This window comes from Dasypus novemcinctus, chromosome 11 (genome assembly GCF_030445035.2).
Source record: "Dasypus novemcinctus isolate mDasNov1 chromosome 11, mDasNov1.1.hap2, whole genome shotgun sequence".
Taxonomy (NCBI): domain Eukaryota; kingdom Metazoa; phylum Chordata; class Mammalia; order Cingulata; family Dasypodidae; genus Dasypus; species Dasypus novemcinctus.
The window spans coordinates 24,566,055-24,584,664 of record NC_080683.1 but is presented as its reverse complement, the minus strand read 5'-3'; the positions used below and the strand labels follow the sequence as shown (position 1 = coordinate 24,584,664).

At 37.7% G+C, this 18,610-nt stretch overlaps 1 protein-coding gene across 7 annotated transcripts in view; it reads left to right on the top strand.

Moving 5' to 3' along the window:
- Positions 1–18,610, top strand: part of PKHD1 (PKHD1 ciliary IPT domain containing fibrocystin/polyductin) — a 568,785-nt gene that overhangs the window by 502,277 nt on the left and 47,898 nt on the right. For all 7 annotated transcript variants that reach the window (XM_058306868.2, XM_071218516.1, XM_071218517.1 and 4 more), the window contains 4 exons: positions 2,087–2,222; positions 3,993–4,080; positions 11,195–11,302; positions 13,343–13,501. In XM_058306868.2, the coding sequence (XP_058162851.1) occupies positions 2,087–2,222; positions 3,993–4,080; positions 11,195–11,302; positions 13,343–13,501 (491 nt within the window). The remainder of the gene's footprint in view (positions 1–2,086; positions 2,223–3,992; positions 4,081–11,194; positions 11,303–13,342; positions 13,502–18,610) is intronic.

Here is an 18,610-nt window from a genome sequence, read left to right as displayed (position 1 = left end):
ATCGTAAAAAACTGTACCACCTACGGTCAGGTTTTAGGATAGAAACTGCTTAAGAGTTTATGTGGAGCTTAAAGTGGTATTACCTAGGGATATGCTGTAGCAGCAAGTCTCTGACCTCCAGTGAGATGCTGTTTACATTTAATAAGAGATGTTTGCTCACAATAAACTTTAAAGTGTGTCAGGGAAGGGCCTTTCAGCGGGAGTTCAGGCGGTTGGTTCGTGTCCCTGAGTCTCCAGACATCAGGGTACTTATGTCAGAATCTTTGAGGGAATCCTTCGGTTTCTTCCACCCAGACTGCGTGCCCATATCCTAGCTCCTCATCAGCAAGCATTTAAGGGTTAGGTTGGGGAGATTTAAGAGCAGGTAACAATGTTAGAATTTCCTAATCATTGGAGATCCCTAGAAGGATAGAATAAATGGCATAGATTTTTAAAATCCTATTTAAGTTGGTCTATCGCAAAAAGGAAAGGAGCCTCATCCAGTCAGACAGACAAAGCAAGCTTATACATGACAATTGGGCTAGTTTCTGTAGAACTTCCAGTGAGTGGCTCTAGTTAGAGGCCAGGTAGCTGGCAGTTGACAAAATGAGTCCTTAGGATGAAACATCCCTACTCTGCCCCCATTTCCCTGGATTCACAGGGGAGAAGGAAATTGCCACCCACAGAAGCACTTTGTTTTCTGATCCACTGGATTTGCTCTTCCACTATTTCCTCTTTTTAGGACTAGTTTTCATCCTTACTTTACATGCACCCTTCATGAGAATTAAGTTTCTCCTTTACTTCTTATATAGAAATAAAGTTGGAGAGTAGAGTAGTTGGCTGAAGTGGACTCACAAATATTTCATTGGGGGGTAGAACAAGCTTTATTTATTTATTCATTCATATTTTCATTTAATCAGAGTGTTTTGAAGATTAGTCACTAAAGGATCATCTATATTATGGTGTGTGTGTGTTTGTGTGTGTGTGTATAATGTCTGTATATCTCCATTTAATTGCCAAATATCTCTTGTGAGCCCACTATGAGTAATACACAGCAGGCTTAATGGAACAAATGATGTATAGTGTTCTTTTAATAAAGCTAGCTTGGCCATAAAAATACCAAAACTCTTGGTAAAAGGTATTTGGAGGTATCACGATTATATCTCCATTTTATTTTATTTTTTATTTTATTTTTTATTTATTCCAATTGTATTGCTAAGTTATACCAGCAATTAATGAGCTCGAATGAGATGAGAGGCAATACAACTCTTTGGTTAACAGCTCCAGCCCTTGGTGATACACCTAGTAGCTGTAAGACCTTTGGCAAGTTCCATCAACCCCTCAGTTTCTTCATACTGGATGTGGGATTTTAAGAGTGTCATTTTAAAGGTGCAATGAGTTAATACATAAAAAGCTTAGAATAGTACCTGGAACATAGTAAATGCTCAGTAAATATTACTTACAAGTATCATTCTTTCTAGTAGATTCATGCAATTAAAATAAATTGATCAATTTATTATACAGTTATGGAGCTTACTTAACGCAAGGTACACCGTGGAGAATATCAATATGAAGGTGGTGTTGTACGGATTAAATCAGCCATTGCATATAAAACATTGGTGTGCTGGAGCCATCTTATGGGCATTTCTTCTCAACTCTGTTCAGTGATGTCATATTGGTAACTTGGATTTGGCTGTGGTGGGAACATTTATATCATAGAATCAGAAAACTCTAAAAATCAGGGTTTTTTCTTTGGCGAGCTGATTTATCAGGTACTACTGAACATGCCTCTACCCTCTAAGTATTTTAGTCTAAGTTCCCTCATTAAGGCTCTTTTTGGCAGATCTTAATAAACAGTGATAACATTTAAATTCATAATTTGCATTCCTCCCACCCTCAATTCATCCTTTATTATGGCTAAGCAAATTCATCAAAATCAATAGACAATTATTCTTTGTTTTAATGTCATGTTCACTACAAAGTATAGTAAGTTTCTAGAAATACAGGCAAATGCAAGTATTTTCATAGGTAATAACATATTATGAAAAATCACTGCAATGATATTTTAGTCTTAGGACAGTGTTCTTTTTATTTTCACATGTGACAGAAATACAAGCAGTTTTAAAACTGGGAACTTGATATATATCCGGCCCTATGCTCTCTCAATCCTTGTCCAGCCTTCCGATGGAGAGGTAGGAAAAGAACTTCCAGTGCAACCACAACTTGTTTTTCTGGATAAGCAGGTAACATTTTTATGGGCAATAATCTCTCTTTAATGTTGGACATGTTTTCATAATATGTTTTAGATTCTTTTATCACTGATATACATTTATAGTGCCTACTATGCGCAATTTTCTTACTTATAACTTCTAACTACTTTCTCCATTCTCCTTCCATTTCACAGTTTGCTTTCCCTCCAATTTTTATGAGTTGTTCGGAATTTGGTCAATGATGAAAATACAATTCTAAAACTTTTCCTTCCTATATTAGTTAGCTAAAAGGGTGCTGATGCAAAATACCAGAAATTGGTTGGTGTTTATAAAGGGTATTTATTTGGGGTAGCAGCTTACAGATACTAGACCATAAAGCATAAGTTATTTCTCTCACCAAAGCCTATTGTCACATGTTGGAGCGAGATGGCTGCCGACATCTGTGAGGGTTCAGGCTTCCTGGGTTCCTACATTCCTGGCGCTTGCTTTTCTCTGTGTTCATTTCTTTTCTTCCTGGATTGGCTTCTCTTTCCTCTGTGAGGTTACTTCCCGGGGTTCTGGCTTAAGTCTTCAACATCAAAGCTTCAACATCAGAAACCCTCAACTCTGTTCTTTGCCATGACTTTTATCAACACCCTAATCATAACTCAATCGTGCCCAGGTATAGATCAGATTACAAGCATAATCCAATATTTCTTTTTGGAATTCATCAATAATATTAAACTACTACACTTCCCAAGTAAAAAATGTTTTTTTTTAAAATGTGTATACCACAATTTGTTTATTTATTCATTTGCTCATGGACATTTGGGTTGTTTCCAATTTCTGGTAATAGTGAATAATGGTGCTAAGAACAATGGTAGGCATGTATCTATTTGTGTCCCTGCTTTTAATTCCTCTGGGTACATACTCAGCAGTGTGATTGCTGAATCATATAACAGTTCTATAATTAGATTCAGAGGAACTGCCAAACTGTCCTCCACAATGGCTCTAACATTCTACATCCCCCTAGCATTGGATAATTGTTCCCATTCCTCCACATCTTCTTCAACACTTACAGTCCTCTGATTTTTAAATATCTGCCAGTCTAATGGGTGTCCCAAATAAATTCTTGAACTATGTCTCTTAAATCTTCTCTGGAGAAGACTTTCCACATGCTAATGGAAAAACCTAAGAAGTCTATGTGTATTATAGTTTTATGTTATTGTATATTATTTCTCTTATATGTGGTTAATAAAATCATCAAAATCAAGAAGTTTCTGTGCTTAATACTAATTTCAGTCTCCATGTCCTTTTATTTTATTTTGCCTTTTCTATGCTTTCAAAGTCATGGGGGAAAGTGAAATATGATAGTTAAATCAGCGTTCCACTTATTACTTTAAAAATGCATCCATTGGCATGTTTGCAGAGAGAAGAAGACTGTGGGGCTGAGGTCCACTTGGAAACCTGAGAGTTTGTATCTAGTCTGGCACTGACCCAACTCCCTTCTGCTTTCTTCTCTTAATTTTTCCTTCCTTATCAACCTCTAACGTATGCCACTCTCCTCATCCATAAACTCACCTTTCCTTTTTCCTCTTCATTGCCCAGTCCCAACTTTTCCTACAATGATCTCCCTCTCCCCTCTCAATTAGCTACTTTTGATTTGTTTTTAATTGAGGAAGAAAATATTGATTTATCAGTTTCCTTTCTTATTTCTACTGAATATACACTTAATACAAGTTTCTGTCTGAATCCTCTTCTTTTTTAGAAAACTTCATAAAATTCTCTTCTGAATTCAACCTTTCCTGTTTTTATTATTTCCAGAATAGAAGAGTGGAGCTCTTGGGAACCCCTTTGGAGCCTTGGTCCATTTCAGCTTCCCTGGAAGGGACGTCAGATTCAGTGCTGACAGGTAGATTGTGTGACTTTCAGACACCTGCTAGTAACATATCTGCACAGAAAATATTTGCACCCCATGCAGCGTTCATAATCAAGTCTCTAATACTTGATCTCTTAGGTGATTTGGAAGAAATCTCTTTCATCCCCAATCTTCAGTGATAGTGTCTGTGAAAGGGAAGATTAGGCTGACAGTAAAGCATAAGGAGTAATCTTCTCCTTTCTCCTTCAGACCCTGGTCTGAAGACTACCAGTATTCTCGCCAGTGTCCTCAGTATGGTGTAGGAAATGGGCATGGAATCTTAGGCTGGGTCTCAAACCCGTTTTGCTAAATAGACTAACCAGTCACCCTATGAGGCACACTTCTTTGGTACAGTCCCATGGACTGGCCCAGGGACCAGTTCACCATGTACAAGGTGGTTTCTGTGGGGAAAGAGAAAGCCTTGCTCTCAATGCTGTGAAGAGTAAGTGGGATGATAAACGCTAAGCACCTGAACCAGAGCAGACAGTCAGAATTTGTTTTCCCCTCTTCACTTTTCTCTGCCTTTCCTTACCTTCCCAGCACCCTGAGAGTTCCATTTACTTTCCCTGGAGCCCATATTTCAAAATAAAAATGGGCACTTATTGAAAAGTGCAGATTCATGGGCCTTGACCCAAGCTATTCTGATTATATATTTTGCAGAGTGGCCCAGGAATGTGCCTTTTAGTAAGCACCTTTAGGTGACCTTCAGAATGCTATTTGAGAAAACTAACTAGGCATCTGCATTTTAAATTGTTATTAGGGCCCAACCTAGAGCCGAACCAAGCAAGCAAACATAGTTTTTATGGGAAGAATGCTTTTTGATTTCTAAATTCCTGACTACCTGATCCACGAGAAAACTCTTGAAATACAAACTACTCAAAAATATAAAAATGTACTTGCATGTGTCCCCTAGTGGACTATCACAGATGAAGAACTCAGAATCCCCAAGGAGAAGTTCTGGTACTGTCCCTGGTTTGTCTTGACTTTGGTGGAGCCTGAAAGGTATAAATTTCTTTATAGTGAAATATTTCATTGTAGTTTTATGTTTTAAAACAGTACAAAATGTGATCCTCAGAAAAGATTTTAAGGAGAATGTACTTGAGAGACAGAAAGAAGGCAAAGGAGCCTAATGACTGAGGGAGACACAGGCAGAAGATAAAGCCAGGAGGTGATATTGGAGAGCAAGGCTGGAGTCAGGGCACAGAGACCCATGGATACCACAGTGGGGGATTTGAGATGGACTCTAAGGGAAGAACATGGCCATTGGATGGTTTTAAGCAGGCCAGTTACAAGGTCTGATGCTTAGAAGACCACTTGGCTCTGCAGATTGGAAAATGAAAAGAGTGAACCTAGGAAACCAGTTGGTAAGTTATTTCAGAGGCCTGGGCAATAGATGCTGGTAGAGATCAAAAGTGGATTGATTCAGGGCACCATTTAGAAGTAGAATTAACAGGATCTACCAAAAGATTAGAAGAGGAGAGTAAGGGCCACAAGGATTTAAGGATGACTTTTAGGAGTTTACCTTGATGTACTGGGTGGATGTTAGCATTATTTACTGAAATGGAGAAAACTAAGGAAGGAATGGAAACCAAGAGTTTTGATGAGGAGAAATACAAAACTGTACATCTAGTCTGGCTGCTGGACCAAGTTAAGACAAAGGACTCTTTGTAGATGTGATGAAAATTTTAAGGCAGCAAAATTGAAAGCTTTCTGGTTTATGATGACCACATATTTTGTTCCATCAGAAGAGTTAGAAGGGCTTCCTGTGTTCTTACCTGCCCCTCCTTCTGACCAAGCCACAAATGATGAATCATTGTTCCTACTAGGGACTTTGAGTCCCTTGTGTATAGTCCAGGGAGTGTCTCCAAAAACACAGTTTTTAACCTCAGAGCCTCAAACTCTGTGAGGGCACATAGAGGGTTTCTTCTCAGACAGGGGACTGCATGGCCATCAGAGCACAGGTGTTCTTTTTGTGTTAAGAGTAGGGTTGTGTATTTCTTTCTCATTTCAGGGAGTCACAAACACACACACTCATAGTTCCATTCCAGAGCTTTCCCCTGATTTAAAGAAAAAAATATTTTATATCGTGTGCATACAACAAGGACAGGATGGCATAGTGGAACATTCTGAAATCTATGAATTTGGGATCAGAGACTATGACAGTCAGAAAACATAGACCTGTTAAATCCCTCTAATCCCTTTAGTTTCAATAAACTAGCTCAAGAATTAAAACTGAGTAAAAATAATTTGTAAGGTAGGTCGTGGAAAATATTATCAGAAAGGAAAGCACCAACCACCCCTCACTCCCAACTGCTATCCCAGACAGCACTCATTAAATACCCTGACAGGGTCATCTAATTAAAAGAACAGAGCCAATGGGTTCATCTTGCTCTCATGAATTCAGAATCGCTTAATAATTCTGATAAGAGTTAGGATTCAAACAAATCTCTGAACTAAATATTCGTATTGTTTTAGATTAAAAAGACTTTCTAAACATTAGCTCAGTTGTGGTTTGAAAATAACAGTTTTTTTCAAAATATGTATTAAATAACGAGTTCATAATGATATATTTCTGTATTTGTAAAACAAAAGAAGGGAATAGCAGATATATACTCTTAAGTACAGTTATCTGTTAGTACTTTGATATTTTCTTATGATAAAAGATCTTGAAACAGGGAAGCTTGTTAGCTTTTACAATCTCTTCTTTCCAGAAAAGTGCTTTTAACCATTGGTGGATTTATGCATTTACTATTGTCATGACAATTATGTGCCCTTTAAGGCTTGTTAGTGACATAATGAAAGGCAGGGTCCATACTAATGGTCATTTAAATTGTTGTAGTGTGTATGCACCTTTCTATAACTTGTCAAATATCTCCATCCCTATGTAAATTTATAGAAGCATTGAGAACTCTTAAAAAAATCAGCCTATGAGATTTCTTATCCACTATGAACGAATTAGGATTTCTTTTGGTTTTGGATTGTTTGTAATGATTTTCCAAACTTGGAAATAACTCATCTATTAGTTAAAAATCAGCATATCTACAAGGTCACTGGTTTCTGAGACAGGCCATCATTTCACAGTTCTTACTTGCTGTACCCTGGCTATGGTCTAAGCTCATTCACAGGTCCCCTTAAAAGACATGAAATGCTAAAATGTATAGGAAAAGTCAGTAGAAGTGTTAAATCTTTCCTCCTGCTAACTGCATTTACTTTTGGTCTAAACTTTTACCTGCTACCTGGTACATACCACCTACTTCTCCTGATGACGTTCTTCCATTCTTTGTTACAGGTCTCTGAGTTCAGAAAGACATAATAAACGTTGATGATAAAGTTTCCTAGATAATAGGTTCTCATTTCACCATAGTTTTTAGTGAATTTATACCAGGATTTTAAAAAATCTCACCATATTATTTAGCTTATATATCTTGTTTTCCTGCAAATCTATACTTCATCAATTACAGAAAACAGAACTATGTCTTCTGAAAATTCTCTTGAGGAGACAATCGACATCTTGTGATTAAACATTTAACAGCTTCAAACCCTTATTGTTTAAACCTTGTTTATTTGTTGTAATCTTATTAAAGCTATTTATTGGACTGCTATCTCAAGTTGCCTTTAAAATATTTTGACCCATAAATTCCCTAGCCTGTCTATTTACTTATTAAGAAACTAAATATTTTCAACCTGTCCACGAAAATAATTTCTCCAAATTTCCATAGTCTTGTTGCTCTCCTCAGCTCTCTATCAATTTTTCTTGGTACAGTTTAATTTTAAAAGCCCAGGTAATGCTGCATATTTTGTGAGAATAGCCTTATAACCTTTCCATACTGAACCTCTTATACAATATAAATTTTGCTCACTTCAGTTAAAGTTTGGTGAAATATTGCTGACTCATATTTTTGTTCTCCTTGGTCATTTCTTTACCCAAACAGTTAAGTCTGAAACTCCTTGGGTTTAAAATACAAAGAAAGAGGGCAGCCCCAAATATCATCTCTACTGCAGAGATGAACAACATCTTTAAGAAAGTAAAGTAATTAGGCAACACTTCCAAGCCTGGCCAATGTGAAAAGTTAACATTTAAAACTGCATTATGAGAGCACAAAAAGTTTTAATGCTGTCATTTTGATTTTCTTCAATGTCATTTTGCTGCTGTTTTCAGTATGGAAAATGTGCAAGGTATAACTCACCTTTTGATCTTAAAATACACAGCAACATCAAAAATGTTAGCTTTCAGTCTTTTTCATGTTCTAGTAATATGTATAACAGATACCCTCTCTTGAATATACTCACCTACCCTCCTCCTCTTCTCCATAAATTATTCGTATTCCATACCCTACTCACACTCCATAACTCACCCATCCACAGTACCTTACCTGTACTCTATACCTTATCAACAGTTCATCCCTTACTCCTAGTCTCTAAATTATCTATCCTCCATAGCCTTATGTGTAGTCCATATCTTACCATTCCCTTAACATTACCCACACCCTGTATCTTACTCAGACCCCATCCCTTACCCACACATACTCTGTAACTTGCCTATGCCATACCTTACTCCTACCCAGTACTTTACTCACAGTGCATGCTTTACCCGTACTGCATACTTTACTTTGCCCCATTCCTGATGCTTACCTCCATCTTCTATTATGTTTCTTTTGATTACCCCAAGGATGTCACCATTGACCAACTTAGAATCATATTGTGTCCATGCAAATAAATAAAGTATGAAATGGTTTGCTTTTTTATTTGGTTGACATCAAACCACACTCAGACTAGCTGACATATCTAGATCAGTACTGTCACCATTGTTCTCCTTGGGAGAATGCAATAGGAAAATTTGAGGGATGGGCTAACGGTGTCTTCCATTACACAATTTTTGTGTATCCTGAAGTAAGGAAGAAATCATGTGTTGTTTTCTGTTGGTAGAATGCCCACATCACCAAAACATCCCCCTATTTCATCTGATTGAAAGTTTCTCCTAAAGCTATCATGAAATATTTCTCCTTAATTCCAGGAAAAATGGCTCCCAAACTGTTTGGATGGGTTATCTAACTTGCTTAAGTATTTCCTGGAGAGAAATAAAACAACAAAACCATACCTCCCTTTGGGATATCTTTTTCAAAATATTTCCGTTTTTACTATGTGTCTAGCCAAAATCTTTTATGCTGCAATTTCACTTCATGATTGTTTGTTTCAGTAGACCCTCTTTGGTGGAAAATAGATGTTGTATCACCAAAAAAGTGCTTTCATATACTTAAAGACAATTATTTAAGAGTCCTCCAGATCCTTTGACATTTAATTATATTATCCTAGTTGCAGAAAAAGATAGGATCTTAATATTTTCAAAAATAAAGTCTCAAATAAATTATGTAACAGATTTGCTAGAATATGTAAGTAGGGGTGGAGGGAGAGAAGAGTTGTGGGATATTTTGACTGAAAAGGTGTTTTAGGAACCATATACCTGCAGAAAGGCATTCAGGAAACATTCAATGATAGTCATGTAATCAATTTCAATCTTGCTTCAAGCCCAACACTTCACCTCATCCCAAATTCCCCCAGCCTATACATTATGTGTTCCAGCTTGATCAGGGAGCCTGTCAATAGTATTTGTATGTTTTATAATTGCTATTCCAGGGATACGATGAACCCTGGAGTAATGTACTGCATCAGCTTTTGGGCACATATGCTTCAAATCTGAGAATATCATAGATATATATGGGAATCTTTGTACAGATCTCCAAGGCAAGCTGGTATTTAACACAAAAGCAAACCCATTTGGAGCTAAAGCATTTTCCATTAGGCATTTTGGCGGCTGTTCTACAAGGCAGACTCACTGTGCTCCACGGACACATTTGGATTAAATGCTGCTTTGTATTCTTCCAAAGATGGGAACAATAAGGACGTTTGTCAAAGGAAAAACTGCAGCAAATGATTTCATGTTGAACATCTGTACTTTGTGGCTCATTGTTTGCAAGTGTTTATTGACCATAATTTTGATGCATATAGGTTTTAAAGAGTATAAACTGCATTTATCTTGGGTGCCTATCATTTATTTGAGTCTAGGATTATTTATTTCCATTTTTCTGGGCATTTTATTTATTTTGGGGACTCAGGAGATGAAGGAAAAGATGTTTCTAAGAAAGGAAGTTTTAGCTTTGCAAAATTGATGAGGAAAAACAATGTTTTCACAAAAATTATTGAGTAATTTAACTGAAAAAGCATAACAATATGCATATTATATCTTTATGATACCTTGAAGCTGTAGACATCTCAAACCAGTTTATAAACTTTTAGATCACTCTCCAAACTCTGCTTACCATAGTGACACTTCCAGAGTGAAAGGTGACAGCTGTCAATTAGCAAAGTCATTTAAGGGTAGTGGAGTCAAAAGATAGGTTAATGGAATTGTGATTCTTATCCTGTGTTAAATTGCCTTCTTCACTTATAGCATACAGCTTAAAGACATGAGCTTTCTTTTTGGCATGTAATTCAGGGAAACCAAGGCCCAGGCTCTCCACTTTGTTAAAACAGGATAGCCTTATCAGACATGATTAGATAAAAGGATGCGGTCCTATTGATTTAACCCTGCTACCACATAAACTACAGATCCCCTGACTAGAAGAGAGGCAGACCATAAAAATGATCACCTCAGAGAGATAGTAGAATTTAATTGGCAGGAATTTAATAAAATAGTCATTGCATGTATTGTTTAAGAATACAAACTTTAATATCAGGCAGATTTGAGCTGTAACTCTAGCACCAAATAATTCAACCTTTCATGTGCCTGTTTCCTATCTATAGAATATAGATTAGATCTTAGCATATTGCATAGGGTTGTTGTATAATTTATATATGATAATATGTATAAAAAGCACAGGGTCTGGCATTGTAAATTTTCATTATAGATTAGCTGGTACTATTAGCCCATCTTGGATTATTTGGTTCCAAGACTTATGTAAGAAAAAAACCTGGTGGGTTGGATAACCACTTATTTTATTTTTTTTTCATTTACCTTTATTGTTCAATCACCTCTCTATAGAAAAGACTTGAAGAAATTTCTCTGGAATAGAAAACTAACATTTATTTTTGGTTTTGTGTTTGTTTTTAGGGTGTACCCAGGCAGAAATTCAAGGAGGTTATGTGAGCTTCTCCAATTTGGCAGTCTTGATCTCTGGGTCAAACTGGCGCTTTATTTTTACTGTCACTTCCCCTCCAGGTAATTTCAGTGGAGTATTTATATTATCTGTTTCTCTTGAAAACATACACACACACTTTATAATAGGAAGAGCTCCCATCATGAATCAGAAATCATTGTAGTTTAGAGGAAAAAAATCACTTGGTGACATTATTAGGGTGGGAAAGTACACATGTAGAAATTAATCCTCAGAAGACTCCAAGAATACAAATCCAAAGATTGATTTCCCTACCTTACATTGAAACTCCACTTTTAAAAATCCAGCTCGATTGGGAATTAACCAGAAAATTTTAGTTTATGAGAACGGGAGTCATGAGATATTGAATATTGTGAAATTTTATCTTTGGACCCTGCCTTCCTCATCCCCCCAAATGGTGAGTATATCCATTTGAAGCCCTGCTCCTTTAAGGTATAAAATGTGTGTAAACCAGTTCTTTTTGACAAAACATGAAAGAAACAAATGTCTTCCCCTTTCTGATGTATTCTTGAGAACTTTTGTTTTTCTAGAGGTAATGCTAGTTAATAAATTGGTGGTAGTTTAACATGTTAGTTAAACTTCAAAGCCAGCTGAGGCTATGCAATACATTATAAGCTCCTTTCCATGAAGGATAGAGCAAAGGCTTCTCCTACAGAGGAAAGGTGAGAGTGCAATTTTTTACATCCTCTTTTTAAAGGATTGAACTTTGGTGTAGAGATAGGGTTATCTACCTGCTAAAAAAGTAATTTAATTATTGCACCCACTACTGTGCTTAACTAGAAAAATACCTTAAGAGCATCTAAAATGATTCTAAAAATGGCCACACACCCCATTTGAACTGAAAAGTAAATATTTGCAGTCAAGTCTTAACTTTGGTCAAGAAAATTCATCTGACATTTAAGGCATACAACTGTGCAATGCAGTTTGTGCACAGGTGTGATAATTCAAAGTTTTATAAAATGCATTAGAACAACCATCACTGGGTTTAAACCTTTTAAATGTAGGAAATGACAAAGGAAATCAAATGTTTTTATGTGGGATATCTTGAGCCCACCAGCAGATGTTTAATTAAACACAGATAGTAGGCTTTCTCTCATAAAACTTAAATCCAAACTGACATAGTATACATTTTTAAAAATTAAAAATGCGGGGAAACGGCTGTGGACCAATCAATTGGGTTCCTGTATACCATATGGGAGGCCCTGGGTTCATGTCCCAGGGCCTCCTTGTGAAGGCAAGCTGGCCTGCGCCCACACAGAGCTGGTACAGCCAGATGATGCAACAAAGGAAGCCAAGCAGACACAGAATGCACAGTGAATGGACACAAAGAGAGCACACAGCAAGTAAGCCGCAAGGAGGGCGGGGAGGATAAATTTTTTAAAAAATTGTACCAAGTCATTTAAAAAAATTTTAAATGTAATTCTTACACAAATATATAAGGAGCATTTGTCAACAAAGTATTTAACTCATTTATAAGAGAGCCAGAAGAGTGGTAAAGTTGGTTTAGAGATTGTTTGAGATTATATAGCCAGGAAAGAAATGCTAAACTAAGCTTTTAAATTGGATAAAGTATAATAAAAATGTAACCTTTGAGGTTTCATATCTACAGATATCATTTGCATCTTTACTGGACAAAAATAATTTGCAATGCATCTGACTTCTAGGAATTAATTAATTAATTAACTAATAATAAATAGTAAGTCAAATAAGGGTGTGTTCCTGAAAATGTGACAATCTTTGGAGGGCTGCTAGAAAATGTTTCAGTATGTCATTTATTAGATTTGCCCTCATTTTTGCCTTACATCCAAGTTTTGGAACATTTTTCTTAAAAGAGGAACATCTTTTGATATTCTATAATGAGGACAGAATGAGGAAGAATGCTTATGTGATATTGCTGGAGTGTGGTAGTTCTTCAGAAATATAATCTCAGATTTCTCATTGATTTGTTGTTTGATCATTCACTTCAATAACTGTTTCTTGAGCCCCTCCTATGTGCCAGGTACTGTTCTAAGCATTTCTTTCTCATTAATTTTATTCTATTATTATCTTAATAATATATTATTATCGGGACTTTCTTTTTTCAGGCGTTAATTTCACAGCTCGCTCCAGGCCATTTGCCGTCTTGCCTGTGACCAGGACCGAGCGGTCGGCCATCATCCTGGCTGTTTCCCTGGCCTCTGCGGTCTCGTGGCTGGCTCTCTGCTGTCTGGTGTGCTGTTGGCTTAAGAAAAGCAAACGCAGAAGTACATGGTTTTGTTTTTTGGGGGGAAGGAAACATCTGGGAAAAAAAAGTATCATGTATTAATGATTCTTTTTTCTCCCCAAAAAGAAATTTCTATGAGTCTTGCAATAGATAAACCATGGAGCCAAATTCTTCAATTCATACCGTAGAGACAAGGCTTGTTGAACATTAAATAATAATAGCAATAACAATGAAAGATCATATTCATTAAATACTCACTATGGACCTGGTTGTAAGTGCTTTAGATGCATGAACTCACTTAATACTCAAAACAACCTTATGCTGTAGGTAATAAATATTGCACCTATGTTACAGATATGGAAATGAAGCACAGAAAGGTTACGCCACTTGCCCAAGGTCACACCACAAAGAATGCAGGCAGTTTGGCCTTGGAGCCCCCTCTTTGAACCATTGTGCTCAATATCCCCAGGTGACCCTCTGCAAAGTGAGTTAAAGAATCTCCCTTTTCTGGGAGAAGGAAAAGAGGGCTTGGTAATTTTTCTCTACTTTAAGCATGGTTTTGAGCATTTTCTCAGAAACAGAAGAATTTTTTTTTTTTTTTAGGCTGGAGACATGGACAGTTACTGAGGTAAAGAAGTTCTGTAAAAGAAGCTTCTTTCTGTTTTTCTTCCCTGTTCTTAGAGTGGAGGAGAGAAAGGAGCAGATCAGGCACTCACAAATTCCTTTCTTTACCCACCTTCACCCAGGTCATCAAATGAGTGGAATAAACATTTGTGGCATTAAGAAGTCAAGTTATAAGCAAGAGTGAGAATAAAAGAGGTAACATTAGTAGAGATAAAGAAAGTCAAAATAAATAAGGAAAAGAGGGAATGGCACGATGCCACGTATGCTCTTCCCATGACACATCTAGCCCTTTAGGTCTCACCGTGTCAACCCTGGAAGTTGCCTAACTTCACTGTTTCATCTTTATGGAAGAAATGGTGCTCATTTGGTATAATCTTCAATAAGGGGGAAGCTTTAAAATTTTCATGTTTTTAACCTATGTATGGCAGACTCCAAATTATAATAAACTTAGCCCATTCATTATGTCAGTAATATTTCAGGCACCACACTGAGTACAAAGAATAGAGACACAGGCAAGCCATGGACGGTGCCCTTAAGGAGCAGAAGACAGAGGTAAAATCCAGAAACAGCAACCAAAGGAGACAGAGCATACAGATACATGCCTGTGGTTTGCTGGGAGCACAAAGGAAAGGATGATTGATGTCCCTAGGGTCTGCATGGTAGGGAAGGGCAGGGCAAGTCAGAAGAGGATGCTTTGGTGAATCTTGAAAAATGAGTAAATATTCCCCAGGTTGCTCAGTGTAGGACGGTCCTCAGCAGAAGAAAGAACGTGTGCAAAGAGGCACAGGTAAAAATAAGCGAAAAACAAACAAACAAACAAACCTGAGAACCGTGAGGAGTTGCATATTGTCTATATTGATGGGAAGGGTAAGGTGAGAAAGGTACTGGGCTTTGGGAGAGAAAGCGTGGACAGTTTTGATATGGACGCCGAGTTTAAAGTTTCAAGCAGAGGAGCAACAGCATAAAAAATATGCTTAAAGCAATCACTTGCATACTCACCTCGTGGAGACAGATTGTGGGTTCAGGGCGAACTGGACACCCAGACGCCAATTAGGAGACTGATACAGACCATGTGTGAAGACTTTTAGGGTGGGCTTGCCGTTCAGAACTAGCTCATTCACTTCTTGTTCTCGTTACATGAATCCATGAGGAATGCCAGGTGTAATGAGAGGCCCCTCTCAGGAAAGGTAGCGTTTTTCTTCCACTCAGAGAGGAGACAGAGCTGGACAGTCTGCCTCCCTCTTCTTCCAGGAGCCGTGCTGTCTGGCAGCAGCCTACCATCCACACAGAGCTCACGACCTTCCACCGTCCAATGGCTAATAATGGCAGAAGCTAATCGTTTCTTCTAGTTACTCGTGAAAATATGAGGAAAAGCTTTCTTTCCTGATTAGTTTTGGGCACTGGAACACATTTCCCAAGGAAACAAAAGTTATACTTTATCTTGGTGGTGGGGTACAATCTAGAATTGCAGTCTGGTCCTTAGTCTCCTATTTTAAAATTGTGAAATAGGGTTTGGGATAAGCAGGTCTCCAAATTCCACTGCAGTCCAAACACTCATGATTCTGTGGCCCTGTGGAATGCGGGCTCTGGAGGGGCCTGGCCGCGTCTCTGATACTCTGTCAGGCAGCGGGGGGTGCTTTGTGCCCTGCAGCTGCTCTGGGGAGACTGTGCTGGTTCCCTCCTCCTTGGGCTCCATTCACTGTGCTTGCTTGCCTGAATGACACTGGGAAAGGTAGTTCCACCTAGACCAGCGCTCTTTATTTTGAACTGAGTTTCAGCCTGGAATCCCTCCCTCTGCCTGCCCTGGTGATCTGGGCTGGACAACCTTGAGGAAACCTGGGGCTTCCGCCTGTCTTTCTGAAAGAATGGCATCTTCTCTTGTTTCTGCCTTGTGTTGTCTGATAGAACATTATCTAAAGTTCTATCTATGCCCCACCTCCCATATATCTGTAGATACAATATTATATGTAATATTGTAGTGATTTCTGGCTTGTAAGCAAAGAAATTTCATCATTTTCTGTATCATGTGATCCTGTGAAGTCGGTGATTTACTTCTCATTCTGCATTTCTAGATAAACCTACTAGCCGTGCAGGGACCTTGCCCTAAGCTCCGGTAACCCCACCTCTTCCCTTTTCTTTCCCAGCCCTAGGGGTAGTGGCTTCTTCTCACAGTAGCTAATATATTGTTTATCTCAGTGTCCTCTTTTTGTTCTAACTTTCAATATCTGTGGACACATTTCCCTTTATTAACTCATGTTTTCCTTAGAGGACACAGACTCCTAATTATGTTAAAAAATAGTAAAGAGATTAGATGGAAATTTATTTTCCAAAGATTTATAGTAGTAAGCTCTGTGTGGTGATTTCTATTTTCTTCCTTAATCATCTGCCTTATATCTTTCTGTATTTTTCAAATTTCTAAAATCAGCATGCATTACTTTAGGGTCAGAAAAATATATTTCTCCCCCTGCCTTCCAACTCCCTTGACTTTACACCATTCTGAGAGTGTTAACATGTAGACAGGTGGCACATGTGAAAAATGAGTCATTTAGTACCTATCCTTTCAAAAGTATAATCTTGAAGAGGGCAGACTTGCCTCTTATTTACTCATTTTCATAATGCTATTTAAAAATAGTAAAGCTATTTTGAACTCTTAGTATGTTTACACCCATTTTATGTATGTTTATTTTTTAAGTTGTAAATTTAAAGTTCTTTAAAATATCAGGCCCTAATCTTACCAGCTATATGCCAATTCATTTCATGACTAATTATCAGAATAGTGAGTCTAAGCTTGCTTTCCTTTAGAATAATCACAAAACTATTTTAAAGAATCTGAGGGAAATGTCCTCTTTTATAGGAGAAGGAAAAGAGCACATGCTTTCAATTCACAGATGGGAAATATGGGACTCAAAGACTTTCCATGTGATGCCTGGAGACAAAACATGAGTTAGTAGAATGGAATTGGGATGCAGGTTTCCATAATTTGTCTAAGGAGTAGCACTGAGGGGTCTCCCTGTTTCCTCCTTGTGGAAGGTGATCCTCTGACTCAGCTGTGTGTTCGCAGTTTTCAAAATTTCTGTCTCAGGACCTCTCTACACTTTTAATTATTATTGAGAACCTCAAAGAACTTTTGTTAATGAGGATTCTATCCCTCAGAATTTCCAAATTAAAAATTAAACCAAAAATTTAAAATATTTACTTAATTATTTTAAAATCACAATGATCCATTCATTACATGCTAACATAGTTACATTATTATAAAAAATACTGTCTTTAAAAAAATTCATGAAGAGTAACATTTCTACAAACCTTTTTTTTTTTTTTTTTTATAATTTTTTAATTTTTTATTGACTTTGTAATAATATTACATTAAAAATATATATGTGAGGTCCCATTCAACCCCACCCCCCCACCCCCCCTCTCCCCCCCCCAACAACACTCGTTCCCATCATCATGACACATCCATTGGATTTGGTAAGTACATCTTTGGGCACCTCTGCACCTCATATACATTGGTTCACATCATGGCCCATACTCTCCTCTATTCCATCATGTAGGCCCTGTGAGGATTTACAATGTCCGGTGATTACCTCTGAAGCACCATCCAGGGCAGCTCCATGTCCCGAAGACGCCTCCACCTCTCATCTCTTCCTGCCTTTCCCCATACCCTTTGTCCATTATGTCCACTTTTCCCAATCCAATGCCACCTCTTCTATGTGGACACTGGATTGGTTGTGTCCATTGCACCTTTATGTCAAGAGGAGGCTCAGATTCCACCTGGATGCTGGATGCAATCCTCCCATTTTCAGTTGTAATCACTCTAGGCTCCATGGTGTGGTGGTTGTCCTTCTTCACCTCCATCTTAGCTGAGTGTGGTAAGTCCAATAAATCAGATTGTAGGTGCTGGAGTCTGTTGAGGCTCAGGATCTGGCTATCACATTGTCAGTCCAGAGATTCAAATCCCCTAAATATATCTTAAACCCCAACATTAACTGCACCTCCAGCACATTAGCATGAAAGTCTTATGAAGGGAGATCCCATCTGAGTCCAGATTCATCACACATAAACACCATTTCCAAAGAGGGGCCATCTGCCCTGTCTACAAACCTTTTTAACATCTGTCTTAATAGAAGTTCGCTGGATTCGCTTAGCAGTTTCTGCATTGAATCTGTTGCGATATGTTGGTTTGGTTGAAGTATATGAGGAAAATCTGGCCTCACAAGGAAATACAATAGAAAAGGAAAGCATGTTTGAATAGTCTTTACAGGTAACTGTGGATATTATTCTTTGATAGTGTAACCAAACTCAATAAGAAGTAGTTTCTTAAAGGTTAGTTGCAAGGGGTCATTTGAAACCACTTCAACATACTCTTTTTACTTGCTTGCTTTAAAATCCATGGTATCACTTGCTTAAGCATGATTTTGAAAGATTTCGCTTTGGCCAGTTGGTAAATGTTATTTCACTGAGTTGTGTAGATTTTCTAAATGCTTACACATTTCATTACACAATTCAAAAAATCATATTTGTT